Source organism: Ambystoma mexicanum, chromosome 7q (genome assembly GCF_040938575.1).
Source record: "Ambystoma mexicanum isolate Mex_15411 chromosome 7q, UKY_AmexF1_1, whole genome shotgun sequence".
Taxonomy (NCBI): domain Eukaryota; kingdom Metazoa; phylum Chordata; class Amphibia; order Caudata; family Ambystomatidae; genus Ambystoma; species Ambystoma mexicanum.
Window position 1 is genome coordinate 882,422,803 of NC_090941.1, and position 23,193 is coordinate 882,445,995.

At 48.5% G+C, this 23,193-nt stretch overlaps 1 protein-coding gene across 3 annotated transcripts in view; it reads right to left on the reverse strand.

Annotated features, from left to right (window-relative positions):
* LOC138527989 (glutamate carboxypeptidase 2-like) overlaps window positions 1-23,193 on the reverse strand; it is an 898,418-nt gene that overhangs the window by 134,184 nt on the left and 741,041 nt on the right. For all 3 annotated transcript variants that reach the window (XM_069639404.1, XM_069639405.1, XM_069639406.1), the window contains exon 15: window positions 15,623-15,713. In XM_069639404.1, the coding sequence (XP_069495505.1) occupies window positions 15,623-15,713 (91 nt within the window). The remainder of the gene's footprint in view (window positions 1-15,622; window positions 15,714-23,193) is intronic.

Consider the following 23,193-nt stretch of genomic DNA (forward strand, 5'->3'; position numbering starts at 1 on the left):
ACGCCGGTGCGACAAGGATCATCCTGCACCGGGACCTCTTGAGCTGGCTGATGAGTCGAAGCAGCAACGGAGGGAACGCATACAGGTATAGGCCGTCCCAGGGGAACGAGAACGCATCGCCCATGCTTCTCGGCTGGGGAAACCTGCTGGCGAACCTCTTGCACTTCGAGTTTGTCGCTGTTGCGAACAGGTCGATTTGGGGTTTGCCCCATCGTCGGAAGAGTAGATCCACCTGATCCTGGCGCAGTTCCCACTCGTGACACGCGCGCAGTTCCCTGCTGAGCGAGTCGGCGATGGTGTTGCTTTCTCCTGCCAGGTGGAAGGGAACCAGGAACATCCCCTGGGCGACCGCCCAGTGCCACAGATCCTGTGCCTCCTTGGATAGGGCTGGGGATCTGGTGCCTCCCTGCTTCCGTATGTAAAACATTGTCGTGGTGTTGTCCGTGAAGATCCGCACCACCTTGCCCTTGAGCGACGGGAGGAACGATTTGAGAGCCCAGAACACGGCTCGGAGTTCCAGGACGTTGATGTGCAGGAGCCTCTCCTCCGGGAGCCAGAGGCCTCTTGCGTGGAGATCTTCGGAGTGGGCGCCCCAACATTCCAGAGAGGCGTCCGTCGTCACCGTCTCATGGTACGCCGGCGTTTGAAAGTCCCTGCCCGTCGTGAGGTGTGCTCGAACGCCCCACCACTGAATCGCCCGCCGGAACGCCTTGTTGAGGGGGACCCTGTCTTCGAAGGTGCCCGTCGCCTGTATCCAACGGGCGTCGAGAAATTCTTGAAGAGGGCGCATCCGTAGTCTGCAGAGGCGCACCAGGTAGATGCAAGAGGACATCATCCCCAGGAGGGACTTGATGGACCTCACTCTGGCCACATCCGTGGCTAGCAGGCGCTGCACTTTGCCTAGAATGGTCTTCGTCCGTTCTTCCGACGGGGCCGCCAGGCGCCTCACTGTATCGAGCTTCGCTCCCAGAAACAGGGCCACCTGCGACGGCACCAGGTGGGACTTTGGGTAGTTTATGGCGAATCCCAGGTTTGTGAGTAGCTGGACGGTCCTCGCAGTGTGTTCGACGGCGAGTTCCCTCGTCCTTGAGCGGATGAGCCAGTCGTCCAGGTAGGGGTAGACGTGAATCCCCTGTAGGCGCAGCCGCGCCGCCACTGGAGCTAGGCACTTGGTAAAGACCCAGGGGGCCGACTTCAATCCAAACGGTAGTGCTCTGAATTGGTAGTGGCGTCCCTGGACGACGAACCTGAGGAACTTTCGGTGACTTTTGAGAATGGGAACGTGGAAGTATGCATCCTCCAGGTCCAACGACGATAGAAAGTCGCCTTCCTCCAGCTGTCCCAGTACGTGCTGGAGGGTGACCATCCTGAACTTTTGTGATCCGATGTATTTGTTCAAACGACGAAGGTCCAGGATGGGGCGCCAGCCGCCCGTCTTCTTCCTGACGAGGAAGTACCTTGAGTATACCCCGGAGCCTCTTCGGGACAAGCTCGATGGCGCCTTTCCTGAGCATGGCCCGTACTTCCAACAGCAGTTGCGGGACGTGATTTTCCGTCCTGGCCACAGGTGGAACGTGAGGGCACTTCTTCAGGAATTCGATAGAGTGTCCTCTTGCCAGGGTATCCAGCACCCAACGGTCGGTGGAGATGGACTTCCACACGCCGACGAAATTCGTCAGCCGGCCTCCCACCGGGGTGCTTCGGTGGGGGCCCGAGACCACTGCCGGTTCAGTCCTGCTTGGAGGAGGTGGCCTTGCCGCCCTGGCCACCTTGCCGACGGCGGCGAGGCGCTCCCTGCTTTCCGCGACCTCTGTAGGCCTCCTGAGACGAGGAGCGTGCCGCCTGGCGGTAGGACGACGAGCCACCGCTGGATCCCTTGGAGGCACCCTGTCTGCCTCCGGCGCTCCGAAAGGGCCGTCGTTGCTGAAGGGCTCCTAGGGCGCGGGCCGTCTCCGTGTCCGTTTTTATGGCTTGGAGGGATTCGTCCACCGCCTTCCCGAACAAGTTGCTGCCGTCGAACGGCATGTCCAACACCCTGGTCTGGACGTCCTGACGGAAGTCGGTCGCCCGGAGCCAACCCCGTCGTCATAGGCAAACACTGTTGCCCAGCTGGCGGAACCCGGTATCGGCAATATCGGTTGCCACCGTTATGGCGTGGTCCGACGCCACCTCGCCCTCTTGCAGTATTTCCAGTCTTGTCGTCCGGCAGGAAGTCCAATATGGGGGCCAGCTTAAACCAGAGCTCCCTGTCGTAACAGGCCACGATCGCCAGGGCGTTGGCCGCTTTGATCGTCGTCGCCGCCGACGAAATGACTCGCCGCCCCATGGCGTCCAACTTCTTTCCCTCGCCGTCCGGCGGGGAATTCGACGTCGAGGCTCCTGACCCCGCCACTTTCTTCTTCGCCGCCGCCGAGACGACCGAGTCTGGCGTTGGCTGGGCCGTGAGGCACAGGGGGGCGGTTTCGGGGACCCGGTACTTCTTCTCGTACCGGTCCCGTTTGGCTGGTGCCGTGGAGGGGTTCTTGAGAACCGACAGGCCCTCCTCCCAGATGTCATCGATTAGGGGCACCGCGATGACCGTCTTCCTCTTGGCCTCCTGGCACTGATAGAGGAAACCTTCCTTTTTCTGCTCCTCCGGGCAGAGCTGGAACAATTGGGACGCCCTGGCGATCATGGCGTGGAATGAGCCAATCTCGTCGGGCGGCGAGGCCTGTGCGACGGGAGACCCGTTCCGTCGTCGTCGCCCTCAGAACCCGTCGTCGAGCCCAACGCACCGTCCTCTCCCGACTCGTGGGAGGATGAGGAGGGAACTGTAGGCCTTACGCGGGCGAGTAGAGGAGAGGGTTGGGTCCTCCGTCGTTTGTTCTGAGGACTTCCCGATGGGCCAGGTTGCGGGTCCTCCGGCCTGGGCCGTGGGAATCTCGTCCTTATCTCAGAGCATAAGGACTGGATGGCAGACAAAATGGCCGCCAAGCCATCCTGAGGCCTAGGATCCGGCTGCGCCGGAAGGGAAGGCCGCTCTTCCTCACCATCGTCGTCTTCCTCGGTTATCTCCCGAGGATCTTCTTGACGGGATCGAACCTTCTCGAATTGGACTTCGAGGTTCCTCATGGACTCGGTCAGTTCCTCCTCCGAGGCTGACTCCGAGCTCGAGGAGGGCACCGTGCCCCCCCTCGCTTCTTCCATCATGGCGGCCACGACGATGGGCTGAAAAGAGGATTCCCTCCTTGGCGGCAGGGAAACTCTAGTCCCGGAGGCGATCTCCGCTGGCGGTGTCTCTGCCGGCTTGGCCAGAGTCGCCCCGATAGCCTCGATAGAGGCCTTCGCCTGCTGGGTACGGCCTTGACCACCTTAGGTGCGTCCCGGGCCCTCTCCTTTGGGGGAGGGGCGACGCCTCGCTCCTCCTCTTCCGAGATCGGACGGGGCTTCTCCCGAAGCTTACCAGGGGTCTCGGACTTCCTCTTCCCCGAACCGGAGCCTTGGCTCGTGGTTGACGGTGCCGGGGAAGGTGCGCCCTGCCTGGCGACCGAAGAGCCCGACCTTTCGGCGCTCCCGGAGCCAGCGGACTCGCGGCGCTTGGCCTGGTGTTGGGACCCCGTCGCCGGGGCACCCGCACCGGACTTAGAAGCCCGCTCGGACCCTTTCTTCTTCTTCTCACCCGTCGAGCCCTTCTCCAACCAGCTTGCGAGACGGGATCGATGGTCCCTCATGGTCCGCTCCGACAAGTTCTTGCAGAACTGGCAGTCCTTCTCTACATGAGTCTTGTCCCCATGAAGACAGTAGAGGCATCGCGAATGTTCATCTTCCTTAAACACATTCTGCAGCCCGCATCCAGGGCAGCTGCGAAACAGCTTGGGACCTGGTGATGAACTCGCATCCTGGGCCATCTCAAAGTAGGCCGCGAATCTTCTGGAATCCTCCAAGAAGTTGATTCGACGAAATCTTCACCCTTGAGGGGCGTAGGAAAATCCCGCAACGGGTAGCCGTTAACGGGAGTAGAAACGGTGGAGCTTGAGGCTCGATTAACCAAAAAAAAGTGAAAATTCACCTGAAAAAACGCGAAACACGCAGTAAAAGCTCGAGAGCTAAGCACGAGGACTCCCAACACTTGAATGTGCGGTAAAAATCTGAAGATGGCTGCCAGAGGCGGGGCTTAGGGAGAGGGCAGTCATTGGCTGTGGTCAGTATGACGCAGAGATCAGTGATTGGTTACTACTACGAAAGACAGATCAGAAACGAAACTGATACTGATTTTTTCTTTACCGAGGATTCCCAGCCTGACGACGGGGAATATTCATGAGCATGTGAATCCATGCCAGACCCCATGCTGGAGAACTTGAACCTTCCTCCACGACGAGAGCCTCTCTTCTTCTGATGGATCCCCCGAACTGCAGGAACTACCAGGAACAACCGCCACCGCAGGAGCCACTTCTTCAATTTAAAGGTACATTGTTCCACCAGGCCGCCCTTTCTGCGTGTTAGAGCCAAAGGTGTTTTAAATCCTTTACCTACCTGTTGGGTTGGCCGCCCCTCTCTCTTAACATTGTCTTTCACCTTCTGCATCCAACTTTTCAAAATCGTTAACCAAAGACTTGACTGCAGCTACAAGAACATTTTGCTCCTGGGCTCTTGCCCTGTACCACTGACTATGGCACAGGCCTACTGACTCTAGCTAAATGTGTTAGAACTGCCTTCTCTAGATTGCTTCTCAACTAGAACTGTGTTGGTGTACCTACTTCTTATAACCACCCTTTCCTCCCCACTTCTAAACCTTGTGAAATGCCATTTTGCTCAGTTTTTACTTAAGTATTTTCTATACAGATGCACTGCCTTGCTTAAACTGGTTCACAAACCTATGGGAAGTGTTGCTAGGGTGTGTAAAAAGATATTTCTGTATAACTTGTGCTTTCCCTCCTTTGTGAGAAATTGCTAGAGTGCCATTTCTATTTGGTTTGCACTGTGCCATTTTGCTCCGTTTTCACTCTTGCTCAAACTTGTCTACAATTTTACTAGGGAGATGTGTATACTTTCTTTGACCAAACTTAACTTGCTTTAAGAACTGTGACAGATGTGTTTAACTAGAAGTGTATAAAATAAATGACAATGCATTACTTACCGTAAAAGCATTTCTGATGGTTGTATCTGCTTAGATTCACATGCTGTGCATAGGTCCGACATCCAGTGGTCACTGCGGAGTATTGCATTTTGTTTTTCGTAGTCGAAAAGGGGACGTCGACAAGGCGTGTCTGTAACACTATCCCTATAGTGACGTGCGTTGTACCCATAATCCCTCATGCGTCGAGGTCCCTCTGTTTGTATTTTTCTGCCCTGAGGGAGCCTTCTAGACGTGAGTGAGTACAGAAAAGAGAGATATAGAAAAGGATGTCTATGTTCCTTCCATCCGAGCGGGGAGGAAGGGTGGGCGCATGTGAATCTAAGCAGATACAACCATCAGAAATGCTTTTACGGTAAGTAATGCATTGTCTTCTGATGTTTGTTAATCTGCTTAGAATCACATGCTGTGCATAGACTAGCGAGCAGTACCCGGAGTTGGAGGTGGGTTGTGAGAAGGAACAGTAGAGAAAAGATGTCTTAATACTGCTTGCCCCACCTGGGAATCAGATCTAGAGTGGGCATCTAGACAGTAGTGTTTTGTAAAGGTGTGTACAGAACTCCAGGTTGCCGCTTTGCAGATGGACTCAAGGGGAACATTTGCAATGAATGCTATGGATGCCCCAGTGCCTCGAGTAGAGTGTGCTCTTGGCTTGAAGGGTAGTTCTCTCTTAGCAAGAGTGTAACAGAGAGTGATGCATTGTACAATCCATCTAGATATAGTGGATTTTGAAACTGCATCTCCTTCTCTTCCTGCTGCCATCGAGACAAAGAACTGATTAGTCTTTCTTAGTGGACTAGTTCTTTCCATGTAAAACATGACAGCTCTGCGCACATCAAGTGTATGCAGGCTTTTTTCTCCTAGATTTGAAGGATTTTGAAAGAACGTTGGTAGTTCTATAGACTGGTTGACATGGAATTTGGAGATGAATTTCGGTGCGAACCTTGGGTGTATGCGTAGAACCACTTTATCCTTGTGAACTGTTACAAAGGGGTCTAAAACCGAAAGGGCCTGTAGTTCACTTACTCTCCTAATGGAGGTAATAGCTATTAGGAAAGCAGTCTTAAGAGTGAGATCTTTAAGAGTTGCCTTGTGCATGGGTTCAAAGGGTGACCCCATGAGCCTGGTGAGTACCACATTTAGATCCCAGCCGGGAGCTGGGTTTGCTATTGGAGGGTGTATTCTCTTTAGCCCTTCCATGAAGGCTTTGATGACTGAGATCTTCCACCAGGATACTTTGAGTTGTGAAGTGGTGTAAGCAGAAAGCGCTGCCAGGTGTACTTTAAGAGAATTGAATACTAGACCCGAGTCCAGTAAAAGGGTCAGGTACAGAATAATTTGTGTGGGAGAGCAGTCAACGGGGTTGATACTCTTCCCTCTACACCAGATGACAAATCTTTTCCATTTGCTAGAATAGCAGTGACGAGTGTTAGGCTTTCTGGCCTCTCTGAGGATGTCCATGCACCTCTGTGGAAGTTGTAAATGTCCAAATTCTATGACCTCAGGAGCCAGGCTGCTAAGTTCATGGTCTGAGGGCATGGGTGCAGTGTCCTGCCCCTGTCTTGTGACAGCATGTTGTACGGGCAGGACAGTTTCACTGGAGGAGATAGAGACATCTCCAACAAGTGAGCGAACCATGGCTGTCGGGCCCACATAGGGGCCACCAGTATCATGGTAACTTGTTCCTGGTGCATCTTGTGCACTATCTTGTTGAGAAGGGGAGTCGGGGGAAAAGCGTAAACAAATTTCCCTGACCATGGAATCGATAGACCGTTCCCCTTGGACTAGTTCTTGGGGTACCTGGAGGCGTAATCTTGGCATTGAGAGTTTTCCAGAGTTGCGAACAGGTCTATTTCTGGGAAACCCCACTGTGTGAAGACGTCGAAGACGATGTCTTCTTGTAACCGCCATTCGTACTCTACGGGCAGGGGGAAGTCTCTGCTGAGTTCGTCTGCTAGCAGATTGAGTTCCCCTGGTACATGTTGTGATAGTAGGAACATGTTGTGTTTGAGAGCCCACTTCCAGATGTTCTGGGACAGCTTGGACAGTCCTGGAGAGTGAGTGCCCCCTTGCTTGTTGAGGTAGTACATGGCTGTGGTGCTGTCTGTGAGGACCATCACTGTCTTTCCTTGTAGGTGTTCCTGAAAGGCTTTCAGTGCTTTGAACACCGCTAGTAGTTCCAGCAGGTTTATATGCTTGGATGCTAAGCTCGGAGTCCACGCTCCGTGAGCAGTGTGATGGGATAGGTGAGCCCCCCATCCTGTAAGGGATGCGTCTGTGGTTAGAGTGGCTTCCACTGCGGGTGTGGCAAAAGTTTTCCCTAATAACAGGTTTTCTTTTGTCCACCACCGTAGCGAGAGAACCAAGGCCTGCGAGACCACCACTAGATCGTCCCATTGTCCGCTGGCCTGACACCACTGGCTGTTGAGCCACTCTTGCATTGGGCGCATGCGCAGGCACGCGTGAGGTACCAAATAAATACATGACGCCATCATTCCTAGCAAGCGCATTGCTTTGCGTACCGTCACCTCTCGACCTGGCACATAATGGGGGATCTGAAACAGCATGTTTTGGACCCTCTCGTTGGAGGGGAAGACGAGGCCGTCCTTTGTTCGAATTAGAGCCCCTAGGAATTGTTTGATTTGGCTGGGGTCTAAGCTGGACTTCTTTTCGTTGATGGAGAAGCCCAGTTGGAACAAAAGGTCTACAGTCTTTTGGGTATTGGAGAAGCATGTTTCGTAAGAATCCCCTGTTATGAGCCAGTCGTCGAGGTAAGGGTATACCGGGATGGATAACCTGCGCAGGTGGGCCGCTGCCACTGCCAGTACTTTCGTGAATACCCTTGGTGCAGATGCTATCCCGAAGGGTAGTACTCTGAACTGGTAGTGTTTGTTCTCTATCTTGAACCTGAGGTATTTTCTGTGCGCTGGCAACATTAAAATATGAAAGTATGCATCTTTCATGTCCAGTGTTGTCATGTAATCCCCCTGTGATAACAGTGGGATTACTTCCTGCAAGGTCACCATACGAAACTTTTGGGGTTTGACAAACTTGTTCGCTGGGCGCAGATCTAATACAGGGCGCATGGTTAAGTCCTTTTTGGGTACAAGGAAGTACACTGAATAAATACCTTCTGTTACCTGAGATAGGGGGACAGCCTCTATAGCTTCTTTTTTCAGTAGCTCTTCTACTTCTTGTAGAAGAATGGTGAGGTGTTCCGGTGTCATGCGTCGGTTCCGTGGGGGTCTGTACTTCGGGGAACCGTTGAATTCGATGCAGTATCCGTGGGCTATGGTGGATAATACCCAGCGGTCTGACGATATTCCCTCCCATGCTGAAAGGAACAATGTTAGCCGGCCCCCGACCGGTGATGCATGGGAGGGGACCCAAATCTTCGGGTCATTTGTTGGTATTGGGCATGGAACCTTTGGGGCTGGAGCCGCGACCTCTTCCCCTGCCACGGCGTTGGCCTCTTTGACTGAACTGGGTGTTGTTACCCTGGTTAGAGGGCCAGTTGGTAGCAGAGTAAAATTGCTGTTGGTTTTGCTGCTGGCGTTGGCCACGAAAGGAGCGTCTATTGCCATAGCCGCGTCTGTTAGGGGGCCTAGAAATTTGGTCAAGAGTTTTGATGGTATCAAACTCTTTCTTCGCATGTTCTAGGGCCTCATCAACTGCTTTCCCAAACAGATGTGTTTCTTCTATGGGCTTATTTATCAGGGAAGCCTGGGTTTCCGGCTTAAATCCCGAATTGCGCAGCCAGACATGGCGTTTGAGAAGTGTTCCCTGAACCAGGGAACGGCCAGCCGTATCTGCGGCATCTAAGGAGTTCTTTACGATGCCCTGGTTTACAAGAGTTCCCTCTGAGATTGTAGCTAACAGGCGTGAACGCAGGGGTTCTGGTGCGTCCCCTGCTTCGCTGCGCAGCTTGCTCCACTGTGCATCTGCGTAGCTAGCTAGTAGGGAATTGGTATTTGCAATCCTAGTTGAAAAGGCGGCGGACGTCGTGATTCTCTTCCCAAGTGCGTAGAGCTTTTTGCCCTCTTTGTCAGGTGGTGCCTCACTAGTGGATAGTGGTACCCCTGCTCTTTTCCTTGTATTAGTAACTACGAGGGAGTCCGGAATAGAATGGCCTCTGATGTACAACGGGTCAGAGGGCGAAGGGCTGAAGAGCTTTTCTATCCGAGGGTTGACCCCTCTGACTAAGGCAGGATTGGAAAGGGAAGGAGTGATTCTTCTCTTTATAGAAGCCAGGAGCGGAATAGACTGACTAACAGGGGCTTTTTCTTTAATAACTTTCTCTACAAAGTCTATGTCAGGAAGAGTCTCCCCTGTGTCTATTTCAAAATGCGCTGCTGCCTTGCGCAATAGTGCATTAAGTGAAGGTTGGTCATCTATGGGAGAGGTGTTTCCAATAGGTGAATCCTTGGGAGGAGAAGGGTGAAAGACATCAGGGTCTGAGTGCACTTATGGGGATTGCCAAGGCTGCGAGGTAGCTGTATCTTCTTCGAAAGCTCCTGCACTAGTGTAAGGATCTTCTTCAAACCCCTCTTCCTCATGTTCTTCCTCTCCACCCAAACACTCATCATCTTCCTGGAGGTATTGCTCCTCTTCAGTGATCATATACGTCTGTAGAAGGGGGAAACAGCCTAGGAATTTTGACCCTAGGGTCATCCTGGGGCCATTCTCTTAGTCTTTTGGGTGTGGGTGGGTTTTGGTTTCCCAAAAACCTTTCCATTTTCTCCATACAAGAATGGAGTCTTTCAAGGGTCTCATGGGGGACCCCTGAATAGTCTAGAGGGGGGAAATCAGTGTTTTCACCTTCAAAACGCTTAGAACGCTCCCACAACGTCGAAGAAAGGTTTCCGTCGCCATCTGAAAAGCCCTCCGGTAGTTCCGAAGTGCCCTTAGATGAAAGGGGCAGTTCCTGGCTACTCTTATGCTCTTTCGGCGTTTCTATAGCTTTTTGTGCAGTATTCGACGTATGTTTCGTCGTCCGCTTACGTGTGTCTTCGGAAACAATTCTCGCCAGGCTCTCGACAACGAGTTTGTCAGTAGAGGACTCTGGTGTCGACGTTGCCTGCGTTACGCGTTGTTCCTCGACGGCCGCTCTATGGAGCGTTACGTTGGATGATTTTGGGGTAGCGCCCGTGTTTGATGAAAGCCCAATCGCTGGTCGCGACTGCGTTTGCGGGTGGGGCTTGAGACCCTTACGGTCTGAGGTAGACGCCGGAGTGCCCTGCGTCCCCTTCGGCGCTGATGGATCCTTCGTCTTCGACGAAGAAGAGCCGTGGGTTGTGTGCTTAGGCCTATGGGGTCTGTGTGCGTCCCTGTCGCCGGGGTGTTCATCCCCATGAGCAGGGCATGAGCCGAACCCGTCGGGGCCGGGGACGGACGTCGAGGAGCGCGAGCGCTCCTTCTGGGGGTTAATGACTTCCGTAACGGACGTCGAGTTATCACCCTCCTCGTCACTTTCTGTAACAGCGGCGGCGGGTGAGGAAACTGACTTCGACATAGCGTAGTCCGCCCACCTCTTAACTTTGCGTTCTTTAAGAGTTCTTGGTTTCAAGAGTTTACAGGCCGCACAGCTGTCCTCCTTATGATCGAGGGGCAAGCAACGATTACAGAGCTTGTGTTTGTCCTTCCAAGTGTATTTGCCCCTACAGCGTGGGCAAAGCTTAAAAGGTGTCCTCTCCATAGCTGAGGCAATAATAACTGGTGATAACAACCCCAAGGGAAAGATAGGGGAGAAAGAAAGACATTCTCAAAGAGAAGATAAAAGTTCGAACCCCCACTCTCCCTACTGTATGGGCGAGGCCAGGCCACGTGTACGGCAGCGCCGAAGGATCTCCTCCGTCTCTTCCCCTCCGTCGAAAACTTGCACGGCGGAGAAACAGCTTCACAGCTAACGTCGAGGGGAGGGATCTTTAACAATATAATAAGTATAATTAAGGACCGAGGTCCGATAGTAAGTATTTGCAATGTCTCTCTAGGAGCTCCGCGTAAGGCGACCAGAAGCTGGGCGGAAAAAAACAATCTGAGGGACCTCGACGCGTGAGGGATTATGGGTACAACGCACGTCACTATAGGGATAGTGTTACAGACACGCCTTGTCGACGTCCCCTTTTCGACTACGAAAAACAAAATGCAATACTCCGCAGTGACCACTGGATGTCGGACCTATGCACAGCATGTGATTCTAAGCAGATTAACAAACATCAGAAATATATATTCTTTTTACTACAAAGCTTTGGTCAGTGTTTCCTTGTTCCATAGTACTGAAGGCCTATTGTGTAAACCCTGAATACTGCTCATCTCCCTCTTGAGATAAGTCTGACTGCTCAGCCACAGCTACCAACTAAATATTTGTGGTACAGACTGATACCAAAGGGGATTTATTGCTCTCACCTATAGTCCTAATCTTCTGTAGTGCTCCCTAAGGGAACTGCACAGGATTCTGCCTACCACACGGTCCACATCGATAGGCATGAATATAAAAAGAATTAAGGTATACATTTTATTTGATTATACATCTAAATGTGACATGACACACAGTTGATATTCACTTATACACTTTAAATTGGTTGGTGTTGAATGCAAGTATCTACCGGATTACACTGTATGGAATGTATGGGGAAAGGTTTGAAAAGAACTGAATTCATAGTACTGTAATACAATGAGTTCACATGTGAAATCCCAGTAAATAGGGAATCTAATAGATAAAGTGATTTTAGGCCCAGGTGTGCAACTTAATTAGAGGAACAAAGAGGTGCGTGTGGATGCCCATGGATGTAGGAAGCTATGGGGAGAAACACAGCAATGAACCAGCATGGAGCTATGGGCACAGGGGTACTCCTGCACGTATCTAAGCAGGACATTGGCCATTTTATCAACTTGGTGCAATGCAGACCCCCAGTGGGAGGGGCAAACACCCAAGTAGCCAAGACGCCTCACAAGTGCTACAACCAGAGATCAACAAGGCAGGCAGAGAGTAAGGACGTGAGCCTGTCCTATAAAAGGCAGGCTGAGAGGCACACATGCGTGACAGGTTCAGGATATGGAGTGGCAGGATGAAAAGAGGAGCCAGGACAACATCATCAGGAGCTTTCCAGGAACGCAAGTGGGGCTGAGACACAGAAAGACCAAGTACTATAAATCATGAGTTCCATGGTAGAGTGTGCTTTACAGCTATTGGTACACCTGAGATGTGGTCTCTGGAGCGGTGCCACTTTAACTGATTTAACTACTTTACCTACCTACAGGTGTGAATGGCACAATATCACAAAATAAGAAGAGCACTAAATCCCTAAGGTAGAGAAAGAGAGGGAAAAGTAAACCGCACAGGTGAGAGGAATTCTATCCTTTAAAGAAAGCGAAAATGAGATGCGGTAACCCTTATAGTGGTATGGACTCCATGGGCTCAACTCACAAAGATTTGCACTGAAGCAAATCGGGGACACCATAAGCAGCTCACATTTGCCCACACAACCTAATACCCAAAAGCCCCTCAGCAGATCTTTGGGAGTCACATGTGCACATGAGCATCTCAAAGATGCTTTAGACATCTCAGGTTTTTGGTCCAGTTTTAGACTTTTTGAAAAAGGTATAAGGTAACAGAAGTGAATATTAGATGCTCAGTCCATCTATTGATTTGCTTCAGTATAAAACTTTCTGAATCAGGGCCTATCAACCTTAAGATAAAGTGAAGACAACCATAATAGCAAGTAGGGCAAGATATCCCCAGGAAAAAGTCAGAGGAAGAGAAGGGTGAGCGTTCTTCTTAGTGAGAGGGATGTCCTAATGCTCATGAACTCGGGCACAATAACCAAGATTACGAATCATTGAGCTAAACAACATCTTTCTGGTGTGGATTACTAATAGCAGGCAGCACAGTGATAAAACCCTCTGAAGAGTGGCTTGATGCTAAATCCCTGATTCTGTAAGATAAGCCACGGAGCATCTGGATGCTATCTACCTGATATTCTAATGTTTTAGAGAGCCTACAGCAGACCAGTATCCCCAAAATAGGAATACCCACCCAATAACCCAGAAATACAATGGTATATCCCATCATGACACTATTGAATGAGAACAGACCCAAGAATGGTATCCTTGTTATTTTGTTGATAGGCCTGCCTCTCGCTTACACCCAGTCGTGGATGTCCAGTGCATACCTGAAGCTCAACCTCTCCAAGACCGAATTCCTACTCCTCAACACAGAACACCCATACACACAGACCTGGTTTTCAACCATGAACTCTGAGGGCTTCACACCCAAGCTCACCTCCTGCGCCAAGTCCATCGTGTTCCACATCGACAAGCACCTCTCCTTCAGGACACATATCGCTAAGAAAACTCAGCTTGGTATCAGCTCTCCCTCATGCAGAAACTTGAGCCCTTCCTCTCTCCAGACAGTTTACCATCCACCCTTCAAGCACTGGTCCTATCCCACCTGGATGGGGCAATGCAATGCACTCCTCGAAGGCCTGCCGTCATTCTAAGTAGAGGGGCTTCCACAACCTTGCTTAATTTGTAAAACTTGGGATTTCACCCTAAGTAACCCATGGTAATCCAGTTGTAGACCCCTTGCTCACTGTGCCTTAGAGAGGCTCACCTTCACCTCACTGAGGAGGTACAACAAGGACGTGTATGGAGTTTCTGATGGTACACTTGTTCAGAGAAGAGTTGCCCAGCATTTCGGTGCTGGACTGCCCTTGTGGGTGGGAAAAAGACTGATATGCAAATGAGTATTTCTCCTCTGTGAAGGGAGCAGTGAGCCAAAACGTGGTTGCAGACCCTCCCGAGTGAAAGAAATTCCATGGAACAGGGTATTTGACCCATGTTCGTTCTCAGTAGAGGGGCTCCCACACCCTTGCTTAATTCTTGGGTTATCTTGACCTGGAAACAAACAGACCTTGAAAGGTATGAATTTATTCAAGTTTTGTATTTCAGAATGTATAGTGTGTGTGTATGGATATACTTTTTCAGGTTCTTTTACATTAACGTACAGTTGTAGCAAGTTGGATTGAAACAGTAAATACATGCAGGACTACATTTATTATGTTAAAGATTATAATAGATTGGGTGACGTTATACTCCTTGCATGTCATTACGTACAGATATGTCCCTGAATATCGATGGTTTTATACGAAATGCATTGGACAAATAATTGTCTGTTTGTGTGATTATATGATATTTAAATACATGAATTGCCTGTTACTTTAAAGCAATGTCATTGGATTCATACTGAACTGTGACAATTTAGAAGTGGGTTTTTTCGCATACGTTCACCCGGTTTCTGACATTTTGCCAGGAAGGTGTTGGGAATTTGTTTTAAGTGCAGGAGAGTTCTGGTGTGAGCCAAATATCAAATATACATTTTATGGAATCTAAATAAAACTGTTAAACAGCATAGTGGTGCCGACTTCCCATGCACACAATATATTTGGGTACAGGCAACATGAACATGACTTCTAGTTCTCCTGTGCACAGATGGCGACCTGGCAAAAGCTACGTGATTTTTACCCCCCAGAAAGGATTATCAACTTTATTTCTTTTAATGCCGTTTTTCACAATAAAAAATGTCAACCCATAATATAAAATCGTTTCTCGGGGAGAGAACACCCACATTGGCTCGGACTCCCTAACTCAGTCGCATATGCTAATTTCAGGGAACCACAAATGGGGAAAAAAAATCACCAGTCGCCTCTGACCTGCAATCCTTCACACCCAATTACACCTATCCCTCCTACTTCAATCATTCACCAATGACCACAATCCCATTCATCAACCACATGTTCAAACCTAGCATGGCACAATAAACCTGTATCCCCATTCACCTCACCACACACATTCAATCACATTCATCCATCTGATTTCACATTCAAACACCCATTCATCAATCACACCCATCAATTTGCTTCACCCAGCCCCACACATACACTCACACATCCATTCACACGACATCGAGAATCCACGCAATCACACTCGTCAAACCATCCATCCGTCCGTCCATCCATCCATCCATCCATCCAGCCATCCATCCAGCGCACAAACCCCATCCATCCTTCTAGTCAGCCATAAACACGAACACCTATAAAACAAAAAAGCTAAAAGTATTGGCTTTGCCAATGCCTGTTAACAGTATGATTGACAGGAGCCAGGCATTCATTTCACTGCTATATAAACGGTGGCACATGTTTGAAATTACTCAGAGAACCCTGGCCTTGTTAATGTACCGTCACAATCACCAGACAAGCCGACCTTCCACGTTTAGGCAGGAGACTGCCTATTTTTCTCACTAAAATGTTGCAACTTTCTCCCGCCTAAAATAGCTCTAACCCCCAATGCAATACAATAGGGAAATCCAATTCTCCTTTATTTGACAAAATGTCCCTCCCAGGTGAACACAAATGCTGGCAAGCATGCAACACGGAAACTATGACACACATACACATATGGATTGACTTGGAGACCCGGTGTAGGGTTTACTGTGTGGGGAAAATGACTCACCCGGTTCTTTGTATAGCGTGCCCGGCCCGAAGCTATGCCAAGTCGCTGGAAAAATACCTCGAAGTCATTTCCGGATCCCAATTTGTTGATCCTGGGGTTTAACAAAAATGGTAGTTAGAGCGGGGTATGCGTTTAACAAATGCAACTCATGCTACTTTGACAAATAACAGTTAAAACGGCTAATATAAATCGGTATGGGAGTAAACGTCTAGCACAGTGTGTACTGGTTATCATGTTATCAGAGAAGATGGGGAAAGCAAAGTGACGGGTCACAGTCGTGCTCATTATATAATGGGGATCGTGACTGCAATGCGAACTGTCCTTTGGTGTGCAAGGAGGGTGCTTGGTCGGGGAGAGAAAGTGAACGGGGCTGAGCAAGAGACATTTCCTGTAAAAGAAAGGGAAGGAGGGGAGCAACACAAATGGGCCGGCGGATATTTGAGCTGCGGTATTTAGTGCCACTATATTTAGGATCACGAAAATGCGACCTGGATCTACTTCTGAAACGGGGTCCGACTGCAGTTTACAATTGTAAACCCTGCCATCCAATACATTGTAACAGCTATAGTGTTTAGAAGCGGGAGCAATCTGCCACGGGCGCTATATTGAAATTCATACAATGACTGGCATTGCTGTTCTTTCTCAAGGTAATAAGGGATCAGCACGCTCACCTGAGAATGGATTTTCTCAGTGTTCCCCTAAGGAATAATAGCATTTCATGAACGAATAAAATAATACCTACCATTAAATACAAACACGGCGGGTTTGGTTGGGAACGTGCTTTTTGGCCAGAACCAGAAATCACGAAGACTCAGCCAGGTGCAGCGACGCGACCTGCAAATAGCTCGTTAAGGCCCCCACTGTAGGTGTGGTCTTAGCAGAAACCGGTGGTATTTTGCACTGCCAGCTCTTTTACCACTAATATTATGCTGTTTAAGCTTTTCACCCGCAGCATTATCACATGAATACCACCAGTGATAAATTCTTTTCAGTATGAGGTGGAAGGGTGGGAGGTAAAATTGCAGAAGGAGCACTCAATGTGGTTGAATGTTTTTAGAGAGCAAGCCACACCTATACGCCTAAACTATCGCATTAGAGTACAGATGGGGACGGAGGGCATATGAGGAAGGACTCAGTGTGTGTAGGTGTTTGGTTATGTGCTCACCCATTAATCCCTGTGGCCATTCCCACGAGTTCCTGCCCTTCCCCGGCACAAAGCACCTCCTCATGGGAACTCTGAGCTCGCTTTATTCAAGCCCTGCCATCAAACTTGGCACTCAAAGTCTGGCCAGTGTTTTTTCAAAGCAGTCTTCTGAGAGTTGATGACTTAATTGGAGTTGAAAACCCACTACTGTCTTACCAGGTCTGCTTTCAGCCATGCATGTCATTCACTGATGCCCTGTTAAAAAAAGCATTGGCAAAGCCAACAGTTTTGGCTTGTGTATAAGTATTAGGCACTGCTATTAGATGCCCAGATACTCCGATCATTTTGCACCCGCTACAATCTATGGCCAGTTAATACCATGAAGCTGTGCCTAGCAATTGCTTTTTTCCATGTCTACACAAAAGCCCAAACTGTTGGCATTGCCAATGCTTGTTTTCTGTAGTAAAAGGAAGCACACGCGTGTACCCCCACTGCAGGGAAAACATTTTTGCCTGGGGACCACCAAGTGGTGTGGATAGGTGGTCAAATCTAATGCCCACCTTCTCACTCTCTTGGCAACGTGATGCAATGAAGGGTTAATAATAATCCTCCGTTGCATTATAACAAATTGTATATTAGTGACTTGATCCGCTAGTGCATGGAATCCATTTATATTGTCATTTTGGGAATATAAATGGCAATAAAAAATAGTGCCCAAACATTTACTGTAATCCGGCTTTCAGTATTTTTAGCAAATTGAGATCCGTTGCCGGATTAGCGATTGTGTCAGGGGTAATTACAGCATAAAGTCAGCCAGACCATACCTTCAATGAGAGCCTATTTGTTCAAAATGTGTCAAGGTAGAGAATATTTGCAAATAAGAGTTGGCAAAGTGAACAGTTCAGGCTTTTATAAGAGCAAGGCATTTTCCAGTGAGAGTACCATCTGGGCATAAAATGTCAACAGCTGGCACATGTGTTGCACATGGGCATATTATGACAGTGCCTGGCAAATGCCTACGTAATGTGTAAACAAGAGTCAAAACCATTGGTTTTGCCAATGCTGGTTATTAACAGAAATTCAGTACAAGGAAAAGAGGCAAGTACACACATCGATTACAAATCAAGTGTCTGAATGCATGCTTGGTTGAGACATTTGTATTGCACCAGAAGCTGGGCTATAGTTGCAAATACACCATTACCTTGCAGAAGACTGCTTAGAAATAACATGGGCTTCCCCTTAAAAGCACAGAGCTAGCACAAAGAGATCCCAGGGGAAGGGTGTTTTAGATGGGGAGGGGAAGGCAGTGGTTGATAATGGTTATAAGGACTAGCATGGTCGTGAGTGGTCAATACGTGGATAAAAATCCAAACAATACCCACAGCATGTGTCCCTCCCTCACATGTTTGTTGGCTTAAGACTGCAGACACCTTGCTCCTCCATTCCATTCAGGTCATGCTGCCCTTGCTTGGCTCTCCTGAGTATAATGCATATGACAAGCAACTCCAGGTTGTTCTATTTCAGTGCAATCCTGGTTGCCCCAGGTGCTTGCTCATTTATTGGATATAGGAAATCCACCAGAATTTGTTAGGGGGAAGGCACGAAACCAGTATTAACTCACATTTAGGGACTGTGGGCAATTGGATAATAGGGGGGCACTAGTGAAACCGGATATACAAAACCCTAAAAGTTTGGAGGGACCCAAGAACAGAAAGGATAAATCTCTTTTATAAAGGTGATTATGGGTATTTGGGGTCTCACTCATTTGAAAAGGGTTGCCCAGTGGCTTTCACTGCTCTTACTTCCCACCAGGGGACTGCACCTTCCTTTCCTGGCAACAGGTGACTTCCTTCAGGTGTACCCTGAGATTCCAGGTCTTGGGACTTTCTCTTCCCAGGGGCCCCATGTGTCCCAGAGTTTAATTTTCTCCAACAAGGGTTCCTTTGGGGTCTAGTAAGAGGGACTGTCCTCCAAAGCTGGTGATGGAGGCGGGTTCTGGGGAATCCACCCTTTCCCTCGCCTGAGCCCACATCACCGAGTGGGTGGAGGCAACCAACCCCTAAGCTCACGACAGATGAAACATGGGACTTCCTTAGAGAATACAAATTAACTATAGTTAGCGCTGCAGAACCTTACGTCAGCCTAGCTGCCACCAATTGGCCATCTGCGTAAACAGATACAAGTACAATCTAATGTATTTGGGCTTTCCAATAACTGCAAGATATAATAAAGCTTACATTGGGGATTATCTCCCATCCCAACGCCACGTTGTTAGCTGCCCAAATGGGTAAAACTAAGAGGAAATTTGGAAAGCTCTCACTTATTCCCTTAATTAAAATCTACGAGGGCAACGTAGTGCCCAAATCAATGTATGGTGTTGATACAATGCAACCCTGGATTATTGAAAAAAATTACTATTTTGAAGCCCTAATATGGTGTAAAACATTAAATTTGCCCAATTGTTAATACGCCATGAATTGGATTTTATATGCCTTAGAACCTGGGTTATATGGAAGCAATTTGCAGCATTTGGCGATATTTCCTTATCTCCCTCGCCATAAGCAGCATAATTGAGAGACAAACCTCCACTTCAACTACATTCTACTTTCATTTATTCCATGAGGAGCTCACCGTAAGTAGGAGCGTTGCTTCCCTAGCAGCGTACAACATCAGTAGGAGGCCTCCCTCTACTAAGATGGCCGCCGGCGTGTAAAACACGATTCAGCATCTGAGGAAATACAAGAGACAGCTGATTGGGTGCCCAACCCAATACCTACCAATCACATCAGCTGACAGGTGGTAGCCGGCCCTCTTTGAAAAGGCCTGCTTTAAAGGCTCCTGACTGAGCCTGACCGAGTCGCCCGATCGCCCAACACCGCCCACCCCCTTCCACCGCAATTCCAACTACTCCCAACCACCCACCCTCCCTCTAATAGTCTCCCGACTTTGCGATGAAGAAGCCTTCATTCTAATCTGTGCCGGATCATCTCACCCAGCCCTGAAGCTGCACTGGGATCACTCTCCCAACTTTGCCTGCGCCACAGCGACCTGGCATGCCCGAGCAATCTTACCCACCTATCCCAACACTGCAGGGTAAGTCTATGTTTTAGCGCAATAGGATTGCTCCAACGTAGCGTCTAATCCTAACTGGTCACGCAGCATCGTAAACTCTTGAACTTGCCTCGAGCGAATATCACACAGAAACAATCACGTGAACACTAATATTCGTCTGTACTTGATTCACACTATATGCCCAGAATTAGTATGTGAGTTACACCAAACTCTATTTGTCCTGTAGTGCTGTATCTCAAAGCCGTGTCTCTTATTACAACCTGTATGCGCCACATGTGTAGTCACGCATGTTAGCACCATCTTTACCCAACGCTACGGCCAACTTTGTCCTGACGCTTAAACTGTATGGCTTCAGCAAAGTCACATAGGGCGCACCTAGTAGCTCTCAGCCTATGACCAATTGCGTTACTAACTATACCGTGACATAGAATGTTGTACTGTATTATCTAAGCTACACAGGGCGCACTGGCAATGTTGTTCTTTAGCACTCCCAAGCCTATAACCAATTGTGTTAGCAACTATACCGCAAAACTGAATGTTGTATTGCATAATCCAGGGCATACTATTGCTTGTTAGTACCTCTAAGCCTAATTACTGTTTACCTACCGTATTCTGATGCCTAAAATGCAATACTCAACCATAGCCATATAAGGCATACCGCCACTTTTGCCTGCTAGCTCTTCGTAGCCTTTGTCACTAAGCCTGTGACATACCGCATACTGTCCAAACTGTATTGCAGGAGCACAGAAATCTATACTCTACCACTATCACTGCTTTAACAATGCATTTCAGCTTGCCAACCATCTCGATGTCTGGCCGCTATGCTGACCGCATCTGCTAAATTTCATTGCATGATTTACTGACCTGTAGCTCACTTTAAGTGCTGAATCTGATGCCTTTTGTGGTACTGCAGGCTCTCCTAGATTTCCTGATAATCAGAGATAACCCAGCATCACACTAGCTTTACTAGCCTTAGGGCTTGCCCCTATCCTTAGCCATTACCCTCAGCAAGTCTGACCACTTGAGACCACTCACGACCAAGTCTCACCAGGACCTAGCCTCGGTTATACGGTATCTACCCACCTTGATACCAATGGCCCTGCTCCTAAAGCCAGCTGATTTACACAACTATACTATGTATGCAGTCAGCTGCCTTACTGTTAAACTACTGCTAACACTACTGGATACCAGTCACTTTTCCACAGCTCCAGATTCCCGACATACAGAGTGCCAGTCTATAATTATGACTACTCATGCCCTACCACTACCTGGGATCCAACCCACTACATTTTTGCCACCTCTAAAGCACAGCCTCCCACCAATAATCATCAGACCTACAAAAGTCTACCAGAGTTTAAATGGGGCTTTAAGCACCCCAATATAGATATTCACCCTCACAGGTTCTGACTGTACACTAACGCCAACCCAATGGATTAAACGCTTTGCCACCAAACCAGTACCCAATAAACCTTGCTCCATTGGAGCTAGAAATAACAGGCTCGGCTCCAGACTCACTAGTCCCTACGGGTTGCCAGACATTTCGTCGAAAAAAATTGGTCGACCAGACAAATGGTCGAACCAATTTGGTCGAAAACCAAATGGTCGAAATTTTTATTTTTTTTATTTTAACCCTTTTTTTTGGGGGGGTCCCCCCCCAACCCCCTTTTTTTCTCTAAAAACCCCTTTTTTAACTAAACGAAAACCCGAAAAATAAATATATAAATAAAAAAAAAATTCGACCATTTGGTTTTCGACCAAATTGCGTCGACCAAATTGCAGTCAACCAGTTTTTTTTCGACGAGTTGACTGGACACCGTCCCTACGTCCTACAAACTAGACTACCATCTAAACCTAGTCCCCCCCCACTCAACAACTTTATGTCCAAAACAAACTAAACAAATAAAAAGCCAGTCACCCAGAAAAAACCCTGACCCAACCCTGCTAACACTACTACCCAGATGATCAAAGGCATCCTAATAAACGTAAGATCAATGGTAGCACATGCACATGCTATAGACATAGCCAACCTAATTAACTCAGAAAAACTAGACTTCTTAGCAAAAGTGGCTTCACACAGCAGCGGGTCCCTCTCTCTTACTCGCTATTCCTGACAAATTTACCATCCTAAGAGCAGACAGAGAAGGCTCTAGAGGCGGCAGCATCGCCTTCATTGCCAAGAAGCCTAGGACTTAAGAGTATCAACCTCACTGCATGTCCTGTCTTGTGAAGTGCTAATGGTGAAATTACCTATCACCAATTCAAGCACACTAACTGCTCACCTTATTTACAGACCTCCTGGTTCCATTGGATCCCTCGAGGAAGATATCACTTCATACTCTCTGCAAACACCAAACCCACAATGCCATTATTAGTGCTAGGATACTTCAACCTTGGTCTCAATGATCCCAATGACCACCATGCTCTGGCATTGTCAAACATCCGTGCAGAACTAGGCCTTACGCAAAGAGTTAATAAGCCTACCCATGTCAAGGGCAGAAGCTTAGATTGGGTGGCAGATCTCAATTGCGAGACAACAATCAACTCCATTGAACCTCAGACTTGGACAGACTACTATTTATTGTCCTTCAATATATTAGGAAGCATAACGAATATCAAGACCAACCTAATAGCTCCTCTACTCCTCACTAGGAGTAAACAGAACATCACAGTAGACAAGCTACTACTGCATATCTTAAACCACACACCTGATACTTATGACCCAGCCATGCCAGTAGATCTATATAACTGGACAATCACGCAAGCTTTAGATACCATCGCCCCCCTCAAAACCTCAAAATGCATAGAGGTAAAACTAGAGCACATCTGAACTCTTGGTTTACACCCCAACTAAAAGCCTTGCTATCTGATAAAAGTAACAAAGCCAGCTCCAGTACCAAGTAACTCGTTGTTATCCTAAGAGAAACGGAAACCCTAATCCTTCCTGAGGACACATGCACTAAGGATAAAGTATGGTGTACTAATATCCAAAATGCACTGTCCAATAGAATTGCCCTCCTCCAAAACAAAATATCAGATAAGAGGCTTAACCTTTACAAAACAGGCACCCATTACAGCTCCCAAGACCACACCTCTAAACCCCCTCAGCGATTCAAATTTTCACAAGTCTCTACCCACGAGGTGGAAAACATTATTGCCTCGCTCAAGCCCTCAAAATGCAAGAGAGATAGCTGCCCAGACAAAATAATTAAAGAAGCCGCCAGAGACGTGGCTCCCTCCATCACCAAAATAATCAATGCCGAATTTCTAACCTGTAGCGTCCCTACTAAACTTAAAGATGCATGAGTCTTACCACTCTTAAAAAAAACATCCTTGGAATCAACTATCCCAACGAACT